This window comes from Myotis yumanensis, unplaced genomic scaffold, assembly GCF_028538775.1.
Source record: "Myotis yumanensis isolate MYYU_CA2020_CCGP unplaced genomic scaffold, mMyoYum1.0.hap1 SCAF_17, whole genome shotgun sequence".
NCBI classification, from domain to species: Eukaryota; Metazoa; Chordata; class Mammalia; order Chiroptera; family Vespertilionidae; genus Myotis; species Myotis yumanensis.
In genome coordinates, this window is record NW_027223768.1 from 34,137,736 (window position 1) to 34,161,822 (window position 24,087).

General features: G+C 48.9%; 1 protein-coding gene across 1 annotated transcript; it reads left to right on the top strand.

Annotated features, from left to right (window-relative positions):
• The first annotated feature begins 8 nt into the window (after positions 1-8).
• Positions 9-24,087, top strand: PM20D1 (peptidase M20 domain containing 1). Its single transcript, XM_070396290.1, has 13 exons — positions 9-257; positions 3,573-3,659; positions 5,187-5,419; positions 5,641-5,727; positions 7,445-7,578; positions 7,910-8,029; positions 8,835-8,910; positions 9,282-9,343; positions 9,589-9,667; positions 13,705-13,776; positions 20,131-20,299; positions 22,470-22,569; positions 23,740-24,087. The coding sequence occupies exons 1-13, from the start codon at positions 89-91 to the stop codon at positions 23,861-23,863; spliced, it is 1,512 nt and encodes a 503-aa protein (XP_070252391.1). The 5' UTR covers positions 9-88; the 3' UTR covers positions 23,864-24,087.

The following is a 24,087-nucleotide window of genomic DNA, read 5'->3' on the forward strand; positions in this document are numbered from 1 at the left end:
TGGAGCAATGACGGGCGAAGACCGCGGGCTGAACGTTTGGGTCCAAACTCCAGCCGCCGCAGACTAGCAGCTGGAACCTGAGAGAAGTATGGCTCGGCCGTACGTTTGCGTGCTGACCCTGGCGGCTATGCTGCTGCTAGGCATCGCCACCGTCACCAGATCCAAGGGCCTGAGGGACACTGAGCATCAGAGGGCATCGCCAATTCCTTCTCAGTTCAGCCAAGAGGAACGCGTCACAATGAAGGAATCGCTGAAAGGTGAGCCCGGGTCCCCGTCGCCCACCAATGCTCAGCCATGGGTCCCTCTCTCCCAGGCCCAACCGGGTACCCCACTCTCCCGTCACGGAGTGTCCTACACATCACAGCCCAGCCTCGCCTCCATCCCGACACGTCGTGCCCGGGCTTAGGGAGGGCACCTCTCCCACAGGCCTAACTTCTGGGGTCTCCCATGTTTCCTGGCTCGCCTGAAAGCTCCAACTTTGCTTCTGTTGGCCGGGCAGTCACTCACCCTAGCCCCTGCTTGCCTTTTTATTTGTACTTTTAACCTTTGAAAGTTTTGATTTTTTTTTAAAGAAACTTTGTATTGTTCATAGGATTACAGCTATCTCCCTTTCTCCCCCCTTTTACCTCCATGCCTCCCAGCCCCTATCCACACACACACACACACACACACACACACACACACACCATGTCTTCTCTGCCCTATTGCCCAGGTCCATGAGCTATGCCTACAAGTATATAAGTTCTTTGGTTTATCTCTTCTCATCCCCCCAGCCCCACATCGAGGTGTCCCCGTCTGTTCCATACCTCCGTGCTTCAGGTCTTGTGTTGTTGGTCAATTCATTCTGCTCATTAGATTCCACAAATAAGTGGGATCGTGTGATATTTGTCTTTATCAGATGGGCTTATTTCACTTAGCATAATATTTTCCAGGTCCATCCATGCTGTCCCAAAGGGTAAGTGATCCCTCTTTTTTTCAGCTGCACAGTATTCCATTAAATCTCGGCGCAATTTTAAGGTGAAATGATCTTAACCTTATCATCTACAGAGTCGGGAAATTGAGGGTTAGGTCAGTTAAAGGATCTTCCCCAGCACCCCGCAGCAAGGAGTGGGCCCTGGGTGACAACTTCTAGCACCTATGGGACCCACTGGACACCAGATGGCTCCAAGAAGGGGTGTGGGGGGTGTTACTGGAGTGTGGCATGTTCCTGATTTCTTCTGCTAATTAAAGGGCATCTTTCCCCTAGACCTCAAACCAAGGCTTAAGTTCATTTACCTTTTGAATCTGCATTTTTCCAGGAGAAAAACAAAAATTTCTGTTGAGTGCTAGACCCTGTGGGATAATGAGGTCCCTCTTCCCCATTGGGCTTGAGGAATTAATAAATTAAAAGGAATTACCTTTTAATTAACGGATTAAAATGAATTACCTACGCCCATGGTCGCAAACTGCGGCTCACGAGCCACATGCGGCTTTTTGGCCCCTTGAGTGTGGCTCTTCCTAAGCCTTAGGAGTACCCTAATTATGTTAATAACAATGTACCTACCTATATAGTTTAATTTTAAAACATTTGGCTCTCAAAAGAAATTTCAGTCGTTGTACTGTTGATATTTGGCTCTGTTGATTAATGAGTTTGCCGACCACTGACTACGCAAACATATGCAGTGGGCAAAAGCCAAGCCCTGTGATTGAATATAAACTGTGCGAGCGCTGAAGTGATAGGCCTGGGGGCAAAGCCGTGCTCTTTCAAAGCAAAGGATAAATAGTCTTCGGAAAGGCATCAGGCCACTGCTCCCAGAATCTCTGCACAGAAGAAAGCAAAAGTAATGATAAGAACCTAAAGTAGGACCCTTATGGCAGCACGGCTTAGAGCTGAACAGGGGACACAGCGCCTGAGTTCACATCTTGGTCTGCCTCTCATGTAGGCAGTTTATTTAATCTTTTAGAACCGTGGCTTCCCCGCCCATGTAGTGGGCTATGATATAGGGCTGATCCTTAGGAAAAAAACTGAGTACACACCTAAGTTTGTCTTTCAGAGGCCCTCCCTGGACTTCAAGCTTCTCAAGGTGCATTTTTCCCCAGTGTGTTTTGGGGTAGCTATCTAATCAAATATTCTCATAATACACCCAGTGGTGTTTGAATTTGATAATGGAACTTTTTTTAAAAAAATTTATTTAAATTCTTTATTGTTTAAAGTATTGCGTAAGTCTCCTCCCCTGCCTCCCCCCCCCCTCCCCCCGCCATTGACCTCTCCCCAGCTGCTCCCACCCCCCAGCACATGCCCTCACCCACCCCTACTGTCTGTGTCGATTGGTTATGCTCATATGCATGCATACAGGTCCTTTGGTTGATCTCTTACCTCCCCCCCCCCCCCCCCCCCGCCCCACCTCCCCTGCCTTCTCTCTTAGGTTGGAAGGACGATCTGTTCGATGCTTCTATGACTCTGGCTCTATTTTTGTTCATCAGTCTATGTTGTTCATTATATTCCACAAATGAGTGAGATTATGTGATACTTATCTTTCTCCGACTGCCTTATTTCGCTTAGCGTAATGCTCTCCAGGTGCATTCATGCTGTTGCAACTTTTTTTTTTTTATTTTAATAATGGGACTTCCTAAGGGTGCAAACACTTCCTGGTTCAAAGGGATGAGCCTATTGGCAAGTCAGGAACTGAGACATCTGGGGAGGGCAAATGAGATTCTTTAGGACTGAAGAGCTCCTTTGGGAGCCTCTAAATCAGTGGTTCTCAACCTTGGCTGCCCATTAGAATCACCTGGGAATCTTTTTAAAATCATGATTTCTGGGCGCCATCCTCCGGAAATTCTGTTTCTTTGTTACTAATGTTGTGGCCCCACCCCATAACAAAGAAACAGAATTTCTGGAGGATGAGGCCCAGAAATCAGGATTTTAAAAAGATTCCTAGGTGATTCTAATGTGCAGCCAAGTTTGAGAACCACTGCTCTAAATCTACCCCTTCCCAGATATCGTGAGCCACACACACACACACACACACACACAAAAACTGGCCTCAGCTGAGAGACCAGAGTGACCCTGGATAAGCCAGTCCGTGAGTAATAAGCCTGCCCTCTGCACACAAAGCCTCATTCATGGCGGGACCCAGGCCTGTGGGCTCCTGATTCATCCCAGGGATGGTGGTTGCAGAGGCAGAGTGAGGCCTTGGGGAGCAATTTATAGCAGCAGCTTCCCCATCAGGGCCAGGGTCCAAAATCTACTCTCCTGCGCCTCCCCCAATCTTGGGTTTTATTTTCCTCTGAGAACCATAGGAACCTAAACAAACCTGTGTTTAAATCCCAGTCCTACTGCTCCTTTCGGGACAATCTTGAGCAGCTCTAACCTCTAAGCTGGTTTCCTTACCTTCAAGTTGGGAAAAACAGCAGTGCCTACTTTAAAGGATTGTTCTCCCCTTCCCCCTTCCCCCCTCCCCCTCTCCCCCCCTTCCCGCCCCGCAACGATAAGATAATGAATGTAAAGCTATTTTTATGCACAGAGGGCTGTGGAAAAACCAATGGCTGTTGTCATCTGTAATCTCCCATATCTGACTCTCCGACTCTGGCAGGTGCCATCCAGATCCCAACGGTGTCTTTCAACCCCGGGGAGTTCAACACCACAGCCCTGGCTGAGTTTGGAGAATACATTCATAAAGGTCAGCCACACACTGTGGGAAAGGGGTGGGAGAGTTCGGACTGGGGACACAGTTCTTTCTATAACAAGGCGATCAGTGTTAGTCAATAAATCAGAAGGTGGGACTAGGAATTCCTTCTTTCGGTGCAAGTTTCCAGAACTATGCCCCATGCTTCACACACACACTCACACTCACTCACTCCACCTACACAGGCCCTACTCCAGATTCATTTTAGCACATTTCTGAGTTTCTAGGCAGTAAGCAACCTTGAGCTTATCATATTGGTCCTCTATCATATTGGTCCTCTCTCCTCACCCCCACCACCCATGAGCTGGAGGATGGGTCAAGAGGGAAAAGGAGATTTGGAACTCCCTGCTCCCCATATGAAAAGCTCATGGAGAGTAGTAAGGCCACCTTCCTCAATCAAATAAAAAGCCACTCCTCCAAAGTTGTCAGGGGTGGGAGAAGCTGGCCTGGGGGCAGCAAGGAGGCCCCTCTCTACCTGGGACAGGTGGCTCTGGGATCAATGCCCAGCAGCCAGGCTGAGGCCAGGCTGGAAGTCTTCAGTAAATAGGAGAAAGTACAAAAAAAAGTACAGAACTAAATGTACAGTGACAGCCAACAAGACAAGCTGGCTGACAAAATAAAAGCATATTCTACTTCCGGCTTTTGTTTCCAGGTATCCATGTTGGTATTTGTGGGCTCCTCCAACAAAGCCCAGTGGGAGAGCAAAGTTTTTCCTCCCGTGTGTCTAAGGCCACCTGTACTAAGACTTATCTGCAACCTGAATAATGACCCTGGGAACATTCACACGTGGACGCAGAAGTGTGGCCTTGTGCTGGTCAGAACAATCTTTTATATCCATGTAACACAAACAGTAGGAGTACTGTTTTTTAAAAGAAAATATCTCCGATTTATAGATAAGGGTCATGTTTGGTTCCAAGTAATTTGGATACTGGGGCCTACTATATTCAAAATTTAACACATCCCTAGTTTGCAGAGCCCTATAACATGTACTTATGACAACATGTTATATAGGTCAGACCAGGCCACATCTTGAGCTATTGACTGTCATAATGGTGGAGTCTTTTTTTTTTTTAATATGTTTTTTTTTTATTGATTTTTTTACAGAGAGGAAGGGAGAGGGATAGAGAGTTAGGAACATCGATGAGAGAGAAACACCGATCAGCTGCCTCCTGCACGCTCCCCACTGGGGATGTGCCCGCAACCAAGGTACATGCCCTTGACCGGAATCAAACCTGGGACCCTTGAGTCCGCAGGCCGACGCTCTATCCACTGAGCCAAACCGATTAGGGCTGTGGTGGAGTCTTGACATGCATGTCACTACATAGAAACTACCAATTGAAATATGGGAAAAACAAATTTCAGAGATTATGTGGGCAAATCAGAAATCAGACTGGCTTTGTCCCAGAAGGCTTCCTAAAGAAGTTTACTTTTTTTTTTAAGGGCAGGGGCACCACATGGTGGGAGACCAGAGGAAACTTAAATCTGGCTTTCTCTCCCTGCTTTCCATCCCTTTGCTTCTAGTCTTTCCTACTGTGTTCAGAACCAGCTTTATCCAGCATGAAGTCGTGGGAGAATACAGCCACCTGTTCACTGTCCAAGGCTCGGACCCAAGCTTGCAGCCCTACATGCTGCTGGCTCACATTGATGTGGTGCCTGCCCCTGACCAGGGCTGGGAAGTGCCCCCGTTCTCTGGGTTGGAACGTGATGGCTTCATCTATGGTCGAGGCACACTAGACAACAAGAACTCTGTGATGGTCTGAAATGCTATATTCCCTCTGCCTTGGGGCCCTAAAGATCAACCCAGGAATTGGGGGCGAGGGGGGTGGGGAAGTGCAATTTGAATTTGCTGTCTTTAAAGAGAACCTAGCCAATCTGAGTTGCACCAGCCCTGGTATAGGTAGCTGAATGTCTCATGCCCTGGTACTCCCACTAGATAATAACCCTTTTCCTCCTCTCATATGCTTCTGTCCCCCAGGCAATCCTGCAGGCCTTGGAGCTCCTGCTGATCAGAAATTACATCCCCCGAAGATCTTTCTTCATTGCCTTGGGCCATGATGAGGAGGTAGAGCCTCTTCATCCTATCCCCATCTCTGGGACCCCTATGGGCCGGGGGTGGGGGTGTCTTCACCCAGACCAGTTTGCTCCCCAGCTATAGGGTCTTCAGGATCTGGTGTGGTGGTTTACCAACTTCTTTGGGTATCTGTGTGCCAGACCTATCTAAGGCCCTTGACCAAAAGGCAGATTCCTGGGCCCTGTGTCATAGATCTCAATTTGTTTTTAAAAGACTATTTTTTTTTAGAATAGTTTTAGGTTCATAGCAAAATTGAGAATATAGATTTCTTATATTCTACCCCCACACATTCATAGCCTCCCCCACTTACCACATCGCCATCCCCCACCAGGGTGGTACCTTTGTTACAATTGAACTTACATTGACACATAACAATCACCCAAAGCTCGTAGTTTACATTACGGTTCACTCTTGGTGTTGTACATTCCATGGGTTTGGACAACTGTACAATGACTTGTGTCCATCATTATTGCATCCTACAGAGTATTTTCACTGCCCTTAAAACCCTCTGTGCCTGCCTGTTCATCCCTCTCTCCCTCCTTTAACCCCTCGAAACCACTGATCTTTTTTTTAATTTCTATTGTTGAGAGTATTACAGATGTCCTCTTTTTGCCCCATTGCCTCCCTCCACCCAGTTCCCGCCCTACTACAGGCTTTCACCACCCTATCGTCTGTCCATGGGCTATGCATATATGCATACAAGTTCTTCGGTTAATCTCTTCCAGTCCCCACTCCCTCATTCCCTCTGAGATTCATCAGTCTGTTGCATGTTTCCATGCCACTGCTTTTATTTTATTCGTCAGTTTAGTTTGTTCATTGTATTCGATATATGAGTGAGATCATGTGATATTTGTCTTTCTCTGATTGGCTTCTGTCAATTGCATAATAATCTCCAGGTCTCTCCATGCTGCCTCAAAGGGTAATAATATATCCCTTTACAGCTGCATAGTATTCCATTGTGTAAATGTACCACCGTCTTTTTATCCACTCATGAGCAGTTGGGCTGTTTCCAGATCTTGTCTATTGTAAATAACGCAGCTATGAACATAGGGATCCATATGTTCTTTCTGGTTCATGTTTCAGGAGTCTTAGGATATATTCCTAAAAGTGAGATCACCGTGTCAAATGGCAATTCCATTTTTAATTTTGGGGGGAAACTCTACACTGTTTTCCATCGTGGTTGTACCAGTCTGCATACCACTGATGTTTTTACTCTCTCCATCGTTTTCCCTTTTCCAGAATGTCAGATAGTTGGAATCATACAGTATTTAGCCTTTTCAGATTGGCTTCTTCCACTTAATGATGTGCATATATCTGAATTTTTAGCTCACTCCCTGGTAATATCTGAGGCAGGCAGGTGGTCCGTCAGCTCAACCTTGGGAAACATTGGTGTGACGCAGAGAGAAATAACAGGGAGATCAATGAGTATGTTCGATTTCCAGTGATGCTGCTTACTTTGACCCTCGGCAAATGACTTCCCTCTCTGGGTCCCAGTTTCTTTATTTGTGAAATGAGGGGTGTTTGGCCCTTCCAGCTCTGACATTCCAGGAATCTGTGAGGCTATATTGTCTATACCCCTTTCCTCCAAGGAAGAGATGGGACAGGGAGGTATTGGAGCCCCTGGCTAAGCTGAATGGGTCTCCATTCGCTGTCTCTGGAGAAAGACTGTGGCTGAGAAAGACTGTGGCTCCGGGTTCAATATCTGCAGGTGTCAGGGGCACATGGGGCTCAGAAGATCTCAGCCCTCCTCCAGGCAAGGGGTGTCCAGCTCGCCTTCATTGTGGATGAGGGTAGCTTCATCTTGGATGGTTTCATTCCCAGCCTCAAGAAGCCCATTGCCATGTGAGTAAAGCACCCCTCCCCTCCTCCCCCTCCCCCCCCCCCCGCCCCGGGCAACTTTGGAAGGCATTCTCACCCATCTGAGATGGCCCCCGCCTAGCAACTGTAAGCCACGCTGAAACAACTATAGTTTACTCCTCTTGCTTTCATTTCCCTGAGCTTTGACAGGTTCTGGGCTCCCCTTCCCCTCCTCTTCTTAAAGTGTAGATTTCTTTAAGTAGCATGAAGCTGACCCCCTAGCCCACCCGACCACTGCGCAGATCGGCCTGCGGGCCTATGGGATAATTTCAGGTGAGAAGAAGATAGGAGGGCCCTCTCTGATCCTTTCCTGCAGGGTTTCGGTCTCAGAGAAGGGTTCACTTGACCTCATGCTGGAAGTAAACAAGACTCCGGGCCACTCCTCAGCTCCTCCGAAAGAGACTAGCATTGGCATCCTCGCAGCTGCTGTCAGCCGGTGAGCCACCCCTGGCCCTGCTCCCTGGCCAGGCTCGGGATGGAAGGCCTGGCGCTTTCCCACTCTGAGTTTGAGTGTCCTGCCCTGAAGTGGGACTGAGAAGCCAGGGTGAGGGCTGCCGGGAGGACAGAGCCACCAGTACCCAGACAAGAGTGAGAGGTCAGGAGGAGACCTACCCATATGGCAAGCAAAGGCCAGCAAACAAAAGCTAGGTCAAGTCGCTGGGCTAGTCCAAGGTCCAGACCAGAAGTTAGAAATCCAAGCTGGCAATGACGTACGCTGTCTAAATTCCCCACCTGCCCTGAGAAGAGGACAGAGATAAATAAAGGCTGCTGGGTGTGGGCGAGGACAGGAGGCTCTGTACCAGTGTTTCCCCACTATCTGGGTGGGTGTGTTTTTAGCAAAGTGGAAAGAAGAACTATATTTATTGAATTAAATATTCAACTGACTATCTACCCTGTTCAGGCTTTGTGCCTGGTCGTGGGCATAACAGTCGTGGAAAAAACAGACAGTGTTTCCTCAAGTAACTCACAATTAGTGGAGGAGACTAACAATTGGGCTACTGTGTGGTAAGTGATATGGGGGTGGGGAGAGTGCCCTAACTCAGACTCAGTAGAAAAGACAGCTCCTGCTGGTGGAGAAGAGGTGGTCTTGCTTGTGTTTTGAGGTCTTTGGATGGTTCATTGGTGGAGGTGAATAGGAGACCTCCTGGCCAGGCCCATTGAAACCCCCTGTCTCGCTCCTCCTCCTCTTCAGACTGTGGGTCTCTGTCCGGGGTTGGGCAAGAACTCCTTTTCTCTTCCAGACTGGAGCAGACTCCAATGCCAAACATGTTTGGAAGTGGGCCCTTGAAGATGACGTTGCAGCAACTGGCTAATGAGGTGTGGGAAGAAGTCTCACATGCTCCCGGGCAGCTGTGGGAGAGGAAGAAAGGGTGGCAGAGAAGTCGCCTTGAGAGTAATAAAAGGGCCCTACTGCGTACCAGTGCTCTGCCCATTCTCACTCACTCTCAGCCCGCGGCTGAGCCAAGACACAAGGATCTGGCTTGTTCCTTGAGGTTCTTGGTGCTTATCTGAGACCCTAAGACCTAACACACCCAGGCACCCGTTGGGAGTCGGTTCCCACTCATCCTTGAGGCTATGACTGAGGGCCCTCAGGCAGATCTAAAGCAGGAAGAGACCCAGGCCTCAGGTACAGCGACCCTGTTATGCTGACCCCTCTGAAATCCTGCTGACCTGGTTCTTTCTTTCAGTTTTCCTTCCCTGCCAATGTCATCTTCAACAACCTGTGGCTATTTTGGCCCATTGTAAGCAGGTAAAGTTTTATCTTTCCTTCCCTCACACACCCCCACCCCATACCTACCCACCACCCAGTCCCCTCTCCTTGGCTCTATTGGACGTGACTAATAATTGTTCCTCAGCCACCAAACACTATATGTAATTCATAGATAGGACATCCCCCCTAGCCTTAAAGATCTCTTACAAGTTCCGGAAAGTGGGTGGTCCTCCAACTCATTTTTCCCCCATTGGACAGCATCTGACCTTAGTCCTTTTGCTTAGGTTAATGGAGAGAGAGGATATAACCAATGCGCTGGTCAGAACCACTACGGCAGTCACCATGTTCAATGCAGGGATCAAGGTAACCTCATCTGGTCCCTCCCATGCACCTTTTGCTCACTGCCCGCCCACCCCTCCATTCCTTGGCTTTATCCCCTGGCTCCTCCTTCCTCATCTGGTTACAGTTGGAATAATAGGAAGGCCCAGTGCTGAACTGCCTGTGTCCTCAGCTGGGTACGCCTCAAGAGCAAGCGTTCTAGCTGAGGTCTACAAAGGCTCTGAAATCGCTGGCCAGACTTTGGATATTAGTAGTTTAGGGGGTGTCCATGTTCTTTGGGTTGTAAAAAAAAAAAAAACACAAAAAAAAACATTACCCTAGTGTGAAGAGGTTTTATTTGGGAGTTAATCCTTGTGACCTATACTCATTCAACCTGTTATACTAATATATTAACCTAGCATTTTTGGTCATGTAGACTAAAGGTTTCTAACCTATCTATTATCACAGATCTTTCTTATTACTCTTCCTTATATTTTGAAAAATATACCCACCTAACAAATTTAATGAGTGATTAATGTATTTTTTCCCTAGTGTTACCCTGAGTTTAAAAGAAAAACTCATCTGCCATTTATAAAATCTATAACATTTGTGGTATATATCTACACTAATAAAAGAGAAACATGGTAATTAGCGTATGACCGCTACCCTTTTCATTGGCTAATCAGTGAGTATATGCAAATTAACTGTCAGCCAAGATAACGGCAGGCAGCCAGGCACTGAAGCGAGCATGAGGCTTGCTTGCTGCGGACTCCAACGTTCCCGGTCTCACTTGCCGGCCTCTCAACTGCAACTCTAAGCAACTATGTACTATGTTGCAAATAAGAAGCTAAACAAAACACCAGAAACCAGCCGGGCTGAAATCCAGCCGGACCGAAACATTGTATCAATGTTTTCAGCAGCGAGGCCTCAGAGCTAAAGCTGGCCCAGAATAAAAAAAAAAAAGAGAGAGAAAAGAAAACAAGGAGCGGTTGGAAGCTTTAGTCACTCGCCAACCGGAAAACAGCCCTCAGCCCCTCACCCAGACTGGCCAGGCACCCCAGTGGGGACCCCCACCCTGATCCAGGACACCCTTCAGGGCAAACCAGCCAGCCCCCACCCATGCACCAGGCTTCTATCCTATATAGTAAAAGGGTAATATGCCTCCTGGCACCGGGATCAGCGGAGCAGCGAGGCTCCCGGCACCGGGATCAGTGTGACAGGGGGCAGCGCCCAAACCCCCTGATGGGCCTGCGGCTCTGTGTGTGACAGGGGTCGGGGCCACAACCTCCCTCCCTATCCGCCCTGCTCTGTTCATGACAGGGGAAGGCACCCCAACCCCCTGATCAGCCCTGCTCTGTGCCTGATAGCCACACCCTGTGGCTCTGTGTTTGACAGGGTGCGGTGCACCAACCCCCTGATCGGCCCTGCTCTGTGTGTGACAGGGTGCAGCGCCCCAACCCCCGCCCCCCCACGGGCCCTGCTCTGTGTGTGACAGGGTAGAGCCATAACCTCTCCATCAGCCCTGCCCCGAGTGTGACAGTGGTGGCGCCCCAACCCCTGATCGGCCCTGCTCTGTGGGTGATAGAGGGTGGCGCCCCAACCCCCCTCCACGGGCCTTGCTCTGTGTGTGACAGGGTAGAGCCATAACCTCCCCATTGGCCCTGCCCTGAGTGTGACAGGGTGCAGTGCCCCAACCCCCTGATCTGCCCTGCTCTGTGTGTGACAGGGGGTGGTGCCCCAACTCCCCTATCGGCCCTACTCTGTGAGTGACAGGGGGAGCTCCTCAACCCCCTGATCGGCCCTGCTCTGTGCGTGACAGAGGGTGGCACCGCAACCTCCCCATCGACCCTGCCTTGAGTGTGACAGGGGGCGGTGCCCCAACCCCCCAATCGGCCCTACCCTGAGCGTGACTGAGGGTGGCATCGCAACCTCCCAATCCGCCCTGCTCTGTGCATGACGGGACGGCGCCCCAACTCCCCCATCGGCCCTGCTCTGAGCCTGACCAGGTGCTGCACTTAGGGATTGGGCCTGCCCTCTGCCACCCGGGAGCAGGCCTAAGCCAGCAGGTCGTTATCTCCCGAGGGGTCCCAGACTGCGAGAGGGCACAGGCAGGGCTGGGGGACCCCCCTCCCCCCGCCCCCCGAGTGCACAAATTTTTGTGCACCGGGCCTCTAGTATATATATACAGCACTTAAAATATACCCATTGTCATTCTCAAAATACACTAACTATTGGGTGGCCTTGGCAAACCAATTGTCTATGAGGTTCAGTTTTATAGAAATAATTTTCAAGTGAGAAATACATTGGTACATTCTTATTCTAAGAGCTACTTTTCAGCAAATTGGTTTACTTCCAATTGGACTGGCCACTCAGGGCATCTCTGTTTAAAGCAGTGGTTCTCAACCTGTGGGTCGCGACCCCTTTGGCGGTCAAACGACCCTTTCACAGGGGTCTCCTAAGACCATCCTGCATATCGGATATTTACATTACCACTCATAACAGTAGCAACATTACAGTTATGAAGTAGCAATGAACATAATTTTATGGTTGGGTCACAACATGAGGAACTGTGTTTAAAGGGCCAGAAGGTTGAGAACCACTGGTTTAAAGGAAGCCCAGCCATGCTGTTTAGCACGGGTGTAGGCCTTTCTGAAATCATGAAGTAATAGACCTTTCTGAAATAATAGACCGCTCCTATTAGTATAACACCAACACAACTTCCACTAGCACCGTTCACTTAGAATACAATGTAGCCTTGTGGAGCCCAGGTTGAGGAGAAGTGAATGGGACCTCAGAAATAATTCTTGGCACATGTCAGCCAGACCAGAACTATCTTCACCAGCAACCTAGGGTGTCCACGAAGTAATAGTACTGTGTCCTTGAATCCCAATGGTATCTTTATCTGTCCAGAATACGTTAACATTTGTTACTCCATTTGATCTTCCTAACAGCTGTGTGAGTACTATTGCCCCAATTGCCAGTTAAGAAACAGAGGTAGAGGGGGGTTGAGTGTAGGGGGGGCTAAAAAGGGAGAAAATGGGAGACATCTGTAATACTGTCAACAAGAAAGGAAAGGAGAGAGAGAGAGAGAGGAAGGAAGGAAGGAAGGAAGGAAGGAAGGAAGGAAGGAAGGAAGGAAGGAAGGAAGGAAGGGAGGAAGGAAGGGAGGGAGGGAGGAAGAAAAGAAGGAAGGAAGGAAGGAAGGAAGGAAGGAAGGAAGGAAGGAAGGAAGGAAGGGGTTGCAGTTACTCAAAATCAGACGTCTAATTTGTAACAGCCCAGCTCTCCTGTCCTTAGTCTGGTGCTTTTTTGCACATACCGATTAAAAGAAAGATATGCGATTGGGGAATCTGTTTTCTCATGGCCTCTGAGGGGGAAAAATGCCTCCATAGCTTAACTCTGTTCTCCAGTTAGTCCTGGTTCTTCCTGGAGGCAGAGAACACAGTCCGATTTCACAATTGACGTGGGAAACCACCAGCAGCAGCAGCATCCGGATCCCCTTGGGATCAGACCTGCCATGATGGGCCTGCGAGGCTCCGGGGGCCCTGCCCTGTGGACACACTAACACTAACCCTTGCAGAAAGGTCCTAGGCACCCTGGGAAGGAGAGCAGTCACAGAAGACTGACAAAGGTGCCACCCAGGGCCCAAACAGAGGTGCCGGGCATCACAGAGGAACTGTTTGTTCCGAGCAGTTCTCTGTGGTGCCCTCCAGGCCCAAGAAACACAAAGATCTGCCCTGAAGCAGACACACCTGTAGCTCTGAACACAGCCCCATGTCAAGGGCCCAGGGAAGACAAGGGGCTGACTAAAAAGATTAAGCCCCATGGACACAGACAATAGTGCGGTGAAGGCCGGGGAGGAAGGGGAGCAGGGTGGAAGGGGTCAATGGGGGCTAGGGGGCAGGGGCACCTGTAATGCTTTCAACAATAAAGACAAATTATGAAAAAAAAGTCAGCCCCAGACCTTGAAGTCAAATCAGCTCCCTCTCCCTCCTCTTGGTGGTAGTTGGCATTTCCTGGGCAGGGGTCGGGTGTGGGGATTGGAGATTGGCTCAGACCAGGCTGTGTATTTCTCCCTCTAGGTGAACGTCATCCCCCCAGTGGCCCAGGCTACAGTCAACTTCAGGATTCACCCTGCACAGACAGTCCAGGAGGTACGTACCCTATCTTCCTGACGACTGGTTTAGCTGCAATCCCAGGGCTGGCCCAGTCTCTCATTTGTTCAACCAACATTTTTCAAAGGCTCCCTTTGGACCAGGTACTTGGCTAGGATAGGAGATCTGTGGTTTGGGGAAAACCTGGAGTCTGGGGGTGGGCAATGAATACTAGTAAATGATAGTAGCAAACATAGTGGGCTTGCTCTGCAGGTGGTCCTGTCCTAAGATATACACACACACTCATTTAATCCCCACAACCACCCTATGAGGTAGGAATTGTGTTGTCCTCATTTAATGGGGAAACTGAGATGGACAAGTAACATGCCCAAGATTCCCCGTCCAGCAGCCCAGTTCCAGACTCTGTGCTCTGTGCTTTAAGCTACCACACTACACTACACTATGATTATAACAATTTGGGACAAACAAAGGAAAATAGGACCAATTCAGAGAAGGGAACTGACGCTACCCTGTGAGGGTCAAGAACGTCTTTTCCAACCACTGGAAATCGGAGCTGGGACTTAAAGGACAAATAGGACTCTGCTAGAAGTACGGCATTTAGAGTAAGGCTCAAGTCAAGGAAAGCAGAAGAGTAGAATAAACTGGGGGGAAATGAGAGATGGAAATGGAGGCGCAGTTGGAGATCAAGGCCTTGTATGTCATGCTGATGAGTGTGGGCTCTAGTTGTAGACAGAAGGGACTGTCAGAGTGCTTCCAACAGGGCAGTGATCTGCTCAGATTCGCTCAGGGAGTGATGATGGCAGCAATGCAGAGGAAGTGCTGGAGCAGGAAGAGACAGGTAGCTGTGGTGACCTCTCAGGCAGAGGACATGAAGGTCTGAACCAAGGCCATGGTCATTTGGTGGAGAAGAGGGTGCCTGCAAGAGGTGTGCGGTGAAAGAAAGCTGGGATGGCTCTAGCAGCGGTTCTCAACCTGTGGGTCTCGACCCCTGAAAATACATCCTGCATATCAGATATTTACATTACAATTCATAACAGTAGCAAAACTACAGTTATGAAGTAGCAACGAAAATAATTTTATGGTTGGGGGTCACCACAACATGAGGAACTGTATTAAAGGGCTGAGGCTTTAGGAAGGTTGAGAACCACTTAGTAAGGTTTTTTCATCTGGGTAGTTGGCCAGGTGCTGATCCCTTCAACCAAAATTGGGAATTTGAGAAGAGCACCTTCACAGAGAAATGTAATGGTTCAGAAGGTTGAGAAGCTCGTAATATATTAATAGATAATTATGAATACCTCAGGCCTGAAGAGAGGATGAACTAGAGATACAGGCTGGGGTCCTGTTAGCATAAGTGAAATCTCTGGCATCAATACAATCTCACAGGAAGGATATGTACAGTTAGGAGAGAAGAGGGTTGATGACAGAGCCTTGCATTGGTCCGCTGCAAACATCAACTTCAAAATTATAACAATGAATGAGTAATGGCAGATTGTGATGAGTGCTGTGACAAAAGGAACCAGGTGCTATTAGAGACTATAACAAAGAACCAGACCTTGAATGGGCACACACAAGGCTTCCCTGAGGAAGTGACATTTGAGCTGGAAGCTGAAGGGTGAGTAGAAATGACACCGAATATTTGACATCTACGGGAAAATCTAGCTTATTTAAACATCAGGTGGAGCTAAAAAGAATTCAAAAAGTTAATCTGATCCTTCAAAAAATGATCAAAAGGGGCAACTGAACCACTATCGGGTAAATAACACATTCCGAGTTAAGCAGAGTTAGGGGTGGGCAGAGTTTCCTGGGTGCCTGATGCAGTTCATCAAGGCGCAGCCACACTTAGACGTCTGTGGCCCTTTCTCCCTGAGTCCTTCCACGGAAAGTTTTGCTGTCACACAGGGTGGGAGGCACACCCCTCTTTGCGGAAGGGGTGTGAGTGGAGACAGGTTAACAGCCTGCCCCTCCAGGGGAGTTGGGACTCATGTGAGCCCCGGGCGCTATTTCTTTTCATCAGGTGCCAACCTTTGTCCTCTCCCTGGGGGCTCATGGGGCCAGGAAATCACTGAATTCCCCTCATTGTGCTTCTTTCCACCAGTTTTTTTCCAGCCTCATTCCCACTCCATGCCCTTTTCAAGGGCTGTTTCCACCAGCTGGGGCTTTCATCTCCCCAGGCTCTGCTGCCCTTCCCTCCTCTCTCGGCCCCTGCCACAGCGGCTTTCCTTCCCGGTCGATCTGATGAAAGCCCTGGAAGCCCTAGGCCCATCCTGCCCACCTGCCCAGTGAGGAATGGAAAGCCTCCATCATCCCCAAAACACACAGCACCCTTTGTCCTGGTCACTCCACTCCCTCGTGCCCCGGTTCCATGCATCGGGGACACTCGCTCCCTGCTGGTCTGGGGGCCATGGGTACAGAGCCCTGGGCTGGTCCTGCGGAAGCACAAACAGCTCCCAGAGTCCTCTTCCTCCACCTTTACTGGTCTTTCCCACGTTGTGGGTGTAGATAGGTCTCCACGGTCTTCAGAAATACAATAGGCCACCAGGTGGAAAGGAAGATTTGTTCTGAATGGGCCTCAAGGGATAGAAATAAGACCATTGGAAGATGCTTCACGGAGCCCCCCTTGAAGGAGAGTTTGGGAATATGGGGCCTGGGATGGTAAAGAGCTCCTAGGAGGCCGGATGTCCACTCATCTAGAGGGCAATGTAGCAGATTCCTTCCTTCTTTTTTTCCCTTCCTTCCTTCCCTCCTCCCTCCCCGGGTGTTTTTGAGTGGCTACTATGAGTTAGACATTCATATGAGCACTTGGGAAAGTGGTGACAAGATTCCCACTCCAGAGGTGCATAGGGTCCAGTGGGGAAGACAGCAACCAGCAAGGAATCAGTGAACACAGTGGTTTTTTAAAGAGGTAAGCACCACCAAGGAAATTATAGGATGATGTGTCACAAAGTGATTTTGGGGGTGGGAGAGGAGCACTGAGAAGCTTTACATACAGTGGTCAGCCCCCTCTGAGGGGGCATTTGCCCTGAGATTGAGATCCTTACGCACAGGCATGGGGAACAGATTCAGGCAGCAAGAGCACTGCCTCTAATCTCCACAGAGGTGACATTCTGCTGGTGTTCATGATGTGTCTAGTACTGTTTTCTATCCTGTGAAGTACATGCAATACTGTGCCGCACCAGCACGGCCAAGGGTGAACCTGAGTGGGGGGCGGTGAAGGATTAGAAAAGACAGACAAGAGACTAAAGCTGAGGCTGGGTGGGATGCTACCCTGTCTGATGGAGAGACAGTGCCACGGACCACAAGCTGTGTCTTTATTTTATAGCCAGATTCCGCCAGGCAAAGTAAGGGCGTGGTCAAGATGTTTACAATGTTCTCGTGGGTTTCGATCCTACTCAATTACATGCACCTGAACTCTATCAAGCCCACATCACTCAGGCACGTGGGGCCACGTGTTCGGACCATAGGTTCAAGCTTACAACTACAGCTGTTGGCTATAATTGTGCTGGGAGGGCTCTGCCCTCCAAGCTGGGACTTGCACGTGGCCATGAGAGGACTATGCCTTCTCATTAGTCCGAGGCTTGAACCTGTCCAAACACTGTAGCTGCTCTCCATACAATACAAAAAAAAAATAAAATGGATTTGGCTTACAGGAAGTCATATCTCAGTTCATTATAAGAAAGACATTCATAGCTGAGTTGCTCAAAGGTAGAATGAAATAGAACACGTGATGGTGAGCTCTCTGCCACTGGAAGTGTTCAAGCCCAGGCTGGATGACAAACCGTCAGGGATGTTATAATGAGCAGCCTTACCACAGGACGGAATCTGGACTCACCAGTTTTTGAGTCTTCGTTGTCCTTTGCTTTCAACTAATTTACCATCCCCTTGAGAGGAAAATGTATGTACACATAAAACAGAGAACAACATACTATTGTAGGAATGTGCTATAAGGGCTAGAGGAGTTTAGAGAAATGAGAGACTAATGTGCTCTAAAGTAACTTGGGGGTCCCTTTGACCACTGACGAGCCCCTCCTCCTAGTCCCATCCTTGTGCCTCTGATTATTGCCCAGGACAGTCCCTCTAGTCCAGTGGTTCTCAACCTTGGCTGCACATTAGAATCACCTGGGAATCTTTTTAAAATCCTGATTTCTGGGCCTCACCCTCCGGAAATTCTGTTTCTTTGTTATGGGTTGGGACCACAACATTAGTAACAAAGAAACAGAATTTCCGGAGGATGAGGCCCAGAAATCAGGATTTTAAAAAGATTCCCAGGTGATTCTAATGTGCAGCCAAGGTTGAGAACCACTGCTCTAGTCTAAACAGGCAACTAGCAGCTAATCCTTACTGAGCCTTTACTATGTGCCAGGCACTGGCCTAAGCACATTACATACATTAACTTCAGTAATGGACACAACCACTTACCAGGTAGGTGCTACTATTACCCACATGTTAACAGATGAGCAAGCTGAAGCACAGAGAGGTGAGGGGGCTTTCCCAAGGTAATACGGCAGTGAGTGACTGTCTGAGACACAAAGTTTGGTGTCATCTTCGGTTTTTGTACATACCCCTTTCCATGTGCAGACTGCTTCTTGCCTTTTCTCCATCAGTTTCATATCCTTCCTTCAAATTCTGGCTCAGAATTCATACCTTTAGGGAATTCATTTTAAGCTAGAGGCCCGGTGCACAAATTTGTGCACAGGTGGGGTCCAGCTGGGCTCCAATTGGGGCCCATCAGGCTGGCCAGGGGGAAGGGTTTCAGGCAGTTGGCTGGCTGGCCCCACCCCACCCCCTGGTCGAACTCCTCCCAGTTGAGGGGGGTAATTTGCATATGAGCCTTTTATTATATAGGATGAGCCCCGTTCTTCTTGCTAGCTCTACTCCTCCCCACTGCAATCTGGTGTACTGTGGAAGCAAATAAATGTTGTCTTTCTGACTAGGCTTAGACACCCAGCCCAGTGGTACTGACTGCCTAACCCTGGATAAGCTACTTAATGAGACAACTCCCAGTATTATTTTTATTGGTCCACATCTTTTAAATTTCAGGTGTCCAACACTTCTTGCATGCCTTTAATGTTCTTAGTACTGGAAGTATAGAAATGAGGTAGGGACAGGACTTGCCTTGAGTCAGGAGTGAGATGAGCCCCAGCCTAGCAGCTAGTGAGAAGACTGAGCTCCGGTGGCCTCTCACTGCGGGGGTACAATCTGGGTGCCCTCTTCAATTTCTGGGAGCAGGGATCTAAGTAATTTGGGTCAGGGGGGACAGCAGGCACAGTCCCAACCCACCTCAAAGGGAATGACTTCAGGAAACTCCCAGTGCGTCAAGGATATGCCAAGACTATATATTTTTGTATTACTGTATTTGGGATATAAGCGTAGAGTGAAAATAAGCCCTGAGTCAACCCTTCCTCCCGCCCCCAATCCAAAAGTGTGGATATTGGTTTGGTTCAAATGGTGGCTTTTAGGCCAGAAGTAGGAACCCTCATTTCCTTTCCAGACTCAGGTCCTAGCATGCTTCTAAGAAACACTGACCTGAAAGGGGGTACTCTTGAGATAATGCCCCCATTTAGGTGATCCCCCAACTATGGGGCACTCCTCTGTCTAGGACAGAGGCAGCTCTAAAGCACCTGCTGGTCCAATGGGTTGAGACTATTGGTGGAGCTTTCCCTGCGTGGCTGGGTGGGTTTGGGGGCCACCCTAAGCCAGCCTCCTGGTCCAGTCCCACATGGCTCCATGTGACCTAATCCTCAGGGTCTGGTCTACATCCTGCCAGAACCTTTCCTGGATTCATCTCTAGTCATTTCAGACTGAATTTTTCTAGGAGCTTCCTCGGGTTCCTTCCTGAGGAAAGGAGGCAAAGAGAAAACTTGAACACCAGTCCCCCAACTCCTGACTTTTTGTCTGTGCTGAACTCATCTTCCTGGTCCCAGTGCCGTTGGTTACAAACAGGAAGCAGGGATGCCCAGAGAGGGGAAAGCAAAGTGTGACCTGTTCATCACCACTATCCCAGGTTGAAGTGAGGTCATCACATCTATTCCCCTCGAGATGGTGGAGATTCGCATTCTGCTGACTCCTACCATCTTACTCAGCCCATGACTCACCACCCAAAGAAAAGACCCATCATTTCCTGATTTTCCAATTCCCTTCCTGCCTCCTGGCTATGAGGCAAGTCTCCCGAACATGTAGCATAAATTGACTATGCTGTAGATGGCTTTCCAGGAAGACCCAGCTCTTCTATTTCCTGTAGCCAATTGGCTGAACTTAGGTCCAGTGCTAAAATGAGCCTCCTCTGTAACTCCAGAGCTCTGCCTTGATCAAGAAAAATCAGGGCTGTTTTAATTCCTATAGTACTTGGTTAGCAGATTAGTAAGAAATCAAACTCCCTTTGTGTCTTCCCTGAAGGTCCTTAAACTGGCCAAGGATATTGTGCTGGATGACCGGGTCCAGTTCCATGTGTTGGAGAGCTTTGAGCCCCTGCCTGTCAGTCCCTTTGATGACCAGGCCTTGGGCTACCAGCTGATCCGCCAGACCATACAGTCCATCTTCCCGGAAATCAACATTGTTGTTCCAGGTAATGACTTCATCAGCTGTGGCTGGAGGGAGGTGGGGGCTGGAACTGTTTTCTATCCAATGTCCACTCCCCCACCCCCACCCCAGCTGTTGAGCCTAAAAACAGCTGGCTACTTCTCCTCCTGTTGGGTCTCCACCCCCTTCCCTGGAGTGGAAGTGAGAAAGCAAACAGGAAAGGAGCAGAAACAATAAATTAGGTCAGGTCAAGCCTGGGTTCTTGGCTAACCTAGACCAGAGTGAATGGAGGAGAGGATCGGCCCAGAGTCCTCATCCCCTGGAAGAGACATGGAGGCAGCCAAGTTTCCCCTAGTCTGGTTCTGATCCATTCTAGGATACAGCTCAGCAGCAAAGCTCAGAATCAGAAGCCCAGCAACACCTCCCAGCCTACACCATTGGCAATTACACCCTTCTCTCCCAGCAGCACAGTGTACCTTCACTGTGTAGACAGTGGCTCTTGAATTTAAGAGTGGAAGAGGATTCCCCCTAGGGAACTTACTAAAATGCAGATTACCTGGACCTATACCCAAAGATTTGGGTTAACCAACTCTGGAGAGGAACCTGGAATCTGCCTTTTAAGCAGATGCCCCAGGGGATTCTAACAGCAGCTAATGGCTGACCACAGTTTGAGAATCTCTGGTCTGTGGTGTGAAGGGGAAATGCTCTAATGTTAGGGGTCCGGTTTCTTTATCTAGGCTTAATCATGGATCCCCTCAAACATTGTCTAAGCTTGTACTTAGGACCTACCCCTCTGCTAGGCATGAGCCCTTAAAGAGCTTACTGTGAAATTCTACATCCACAAACTTGGGCATGGAAAAAAAAAAAAGCAACCTTGTTTTTTTAATCAACTTAAATCTGACAGTAAGCCCGAATCCTCAAGATATTCAATCTCAGATGTTAATGAGGCCTCCCAGGACCCCACCATTCCCACCTTGAATCAGGCCCTCAAGGTTTTATGTAGCAACACAGCATTGGAGTCCCTTGGCCAATGGTCATTGGTCCTTTTGTTACCTCTGAGACATCCATTGTCCTGCTCACAAGGTCACTTCGTAGGTTGGAGATTTCCTCTGGTTCATTCCCTGGCCTGTGTGGAGAGTAGGACCTTTGACTCTAGATCTGAAGATACCAAGCAGCCATCCCCTCTGAGGTCTGCCACCTCCTCGGACTCCTGCCCAGAGCAGGGCCTGGATCCCCCTGTCCAGGGACCCTTGTCCTCACCATTGCATCGTCTCCTCCCTTGGCCACCAAAGGCTCTCTACTGGGGCATCTGCCATAATCCCAGTGACAAAGTTAGGTTTTTGCAGGAAATAAAAGATAGGCAGCAATCAACTGGCAGAAATCCCCAAAGCAAGGAATTGTGAAGGGCCTAGTTACCCATCTGCACCCAAGAGTGAAAAATAGAACAAAAGACAAGTTACCATTTCATTTCACTCCATCACTCTTCAACTAATGCTCCAGGGGCTCTTTTCCCAAGAACACTCCTATCAGGACAAGTCCCAGCCCCAACTGGGGAATTGGGTGAGCGGCTTCAGGAACGTGGGGCGCTGGAGAATTCCTGGGACTTTCCAAACCTCTCAGAAGACAGAGGATGAGAATAACAGGCAGTGATGTTCCACTTTAAGAAGGTGGCGTTTTATAGCAGTAAAGTTCTCCAGAGGGTGTTTCTCTTTGATCTAGGATGATACAGATGAAAGTAGAGGCAATAAAGAAGTGCTAGTTTGATTTCTGGATACCTACCGGGGTGGGCAAAAGTAGGTTTACAATTGTGAGTACACGAAACACAGAGTTTATTCTTTTATTATTATGTATTCTTGTATAATATATTTTTCCACACAAACAACTGAAAACTTACTTTTTCTCACCCCTGTAGATGTCTAAACATACCTAGCTATGGGTATGAAATAAAGGTATTGGCCTCCATGGTCATCGTGGAGAGAGGACACAGCTTTGGATCATTGAAGGGATATCTCACTAATGCCCGAGGGAGGATCTTCTATGTTTCTGGCTGAAACGGTGTTTCAGTGAGATAGTCATAGCTGCAGGCTCCCAGGAGGGCCCAGGTTTTGCTCTGCAATGAGCGAGGGGTCCAAATTTTTCAGCCAGCCCACCACCAACCTCTTCCTTGGCTTGGTTACTCACATAAAACCCGCTTCCTCTTAATCTTCCCTTCCTAGGTACTTGTATTGCTCAAACAGACAGCCGACACTATACAGACCTCACCACGGGCATCTATCGGTTCAACCCCGTCTACCTGCAGCCTCAGGACTTCCGTAGGTGAGTGAGTAGACCAAGTTTGATACAACTGACCTGTCCCTTCCCCCACTGCTTTCTCCTGAACGTCCACAGAATGGGAGAAGGCCAGGGCCTGCACAAACTGAAATGGAGACATTGTAGAACCCAACTGGCCAGCTTTCCTCACTGCCCGTCTTGCCACTCCCCAGGATGTGTGGGAATTGGTCACTATTTTTCAGGGACGGAGATATGAAAAAGATGATTGGAGATGATTAGCTAATCCCAGCTAATCCTCCCTTTCGGAGAGTGCTTTCCCTCTGAACCTCATTTTCTCCTCCAAAAGGGGGAGACTGCAGAGTTCTTGATTACCACTCAGTGAAATGCAGACACACGTGAGGTCAAAGATGGGCACCATAAGAACCTAAGACAGGATCACCCATTTTAACTGCTGTGTGTCAATTACTGTTCTGTGGGTTCTTCAGCGAATTCTACACCTGGGGTGTGGGAGGATGATCTCCATGTATTTCTCTGCTCCTGGTCATATCCGGGCCCGATTTCCCCACAGTTAGTCAGTTGCCAACAGAATGAAAATATTTGAATATGAGCTTAAGAACAGCTCTCATGGATTTGTGTGGGGGGTTTTTTTTTGGGGGGGGGGGTGTTAGGGTTGGTTTGTTTTTAATGAAGGGGCAAGTCATTACTTTATTTCCCTTCATCTTTGAAGTTACATGTGAGGTTTGTTTGTGCGTTGTGTTGTTTTGTGTTGTGGAGAGGCAGGTTGCGGGCATGAGGTCTGAGAGTGACATTCCTAGGTAAAGAACCCCATAAGTACTCTAGACAGTTGCCCTCCCGAACCTCTTGTGTCCCTAGTAATGTGGGGGTGGGGATGGGAGTCGTGCTGGCTTCGAGAAAAATCTAGCTGGGGGCCCTGGCCTGAGAGAAAGAGAATGAGAAAGATCATTTCTCTTCAGAGGAGAAATTATCCAGTGAGTCCCGAGCCGGACATGATTTCGAACTCCCCAGGGTTTATTAGTTACCCCCACTGTGGTTTGCCAAGGGCTCCTAGGAAACCTCACTTCCTACAAATGGCCTCTCCCACTTGCCCACTTCCTACCCCAGAGGGTCAAATGCCACTGGTTTCGAGAGTATGGGGTCGGGAGTGCTCCCCAATAATACTCGTGCTTCAGCTATGGGCTCTCTCTTCCCCCCTAGCATACATGGAATCAACGAGAGAATCTCAGTCCAAGCCTACGAGACCCAGGTGAAATTCATCTTTGAGTTTATCCAGAACGCTGACACAGAACAGAGGCCAGTGTCTCACCTGCACGAATTGTGAGGTCCCGGAGCAGCTGGCTCGGGGGTGCCTGACCCTAGGCCAGGACTAACCCAAGGGAGAAAGCCAATGTTGATGAAACTTTGGGTCAAAACCACATTGTAGCCCTGGCTGGGTAGCCCGTTGGTTAGAGCATCACCCCCGATACTCAAGACTGCGGGTTCAATCCCTGGTCGGGACACATACAGGAAACAACCAAGGAATGCATAAATAAGTCGAGCAACAAA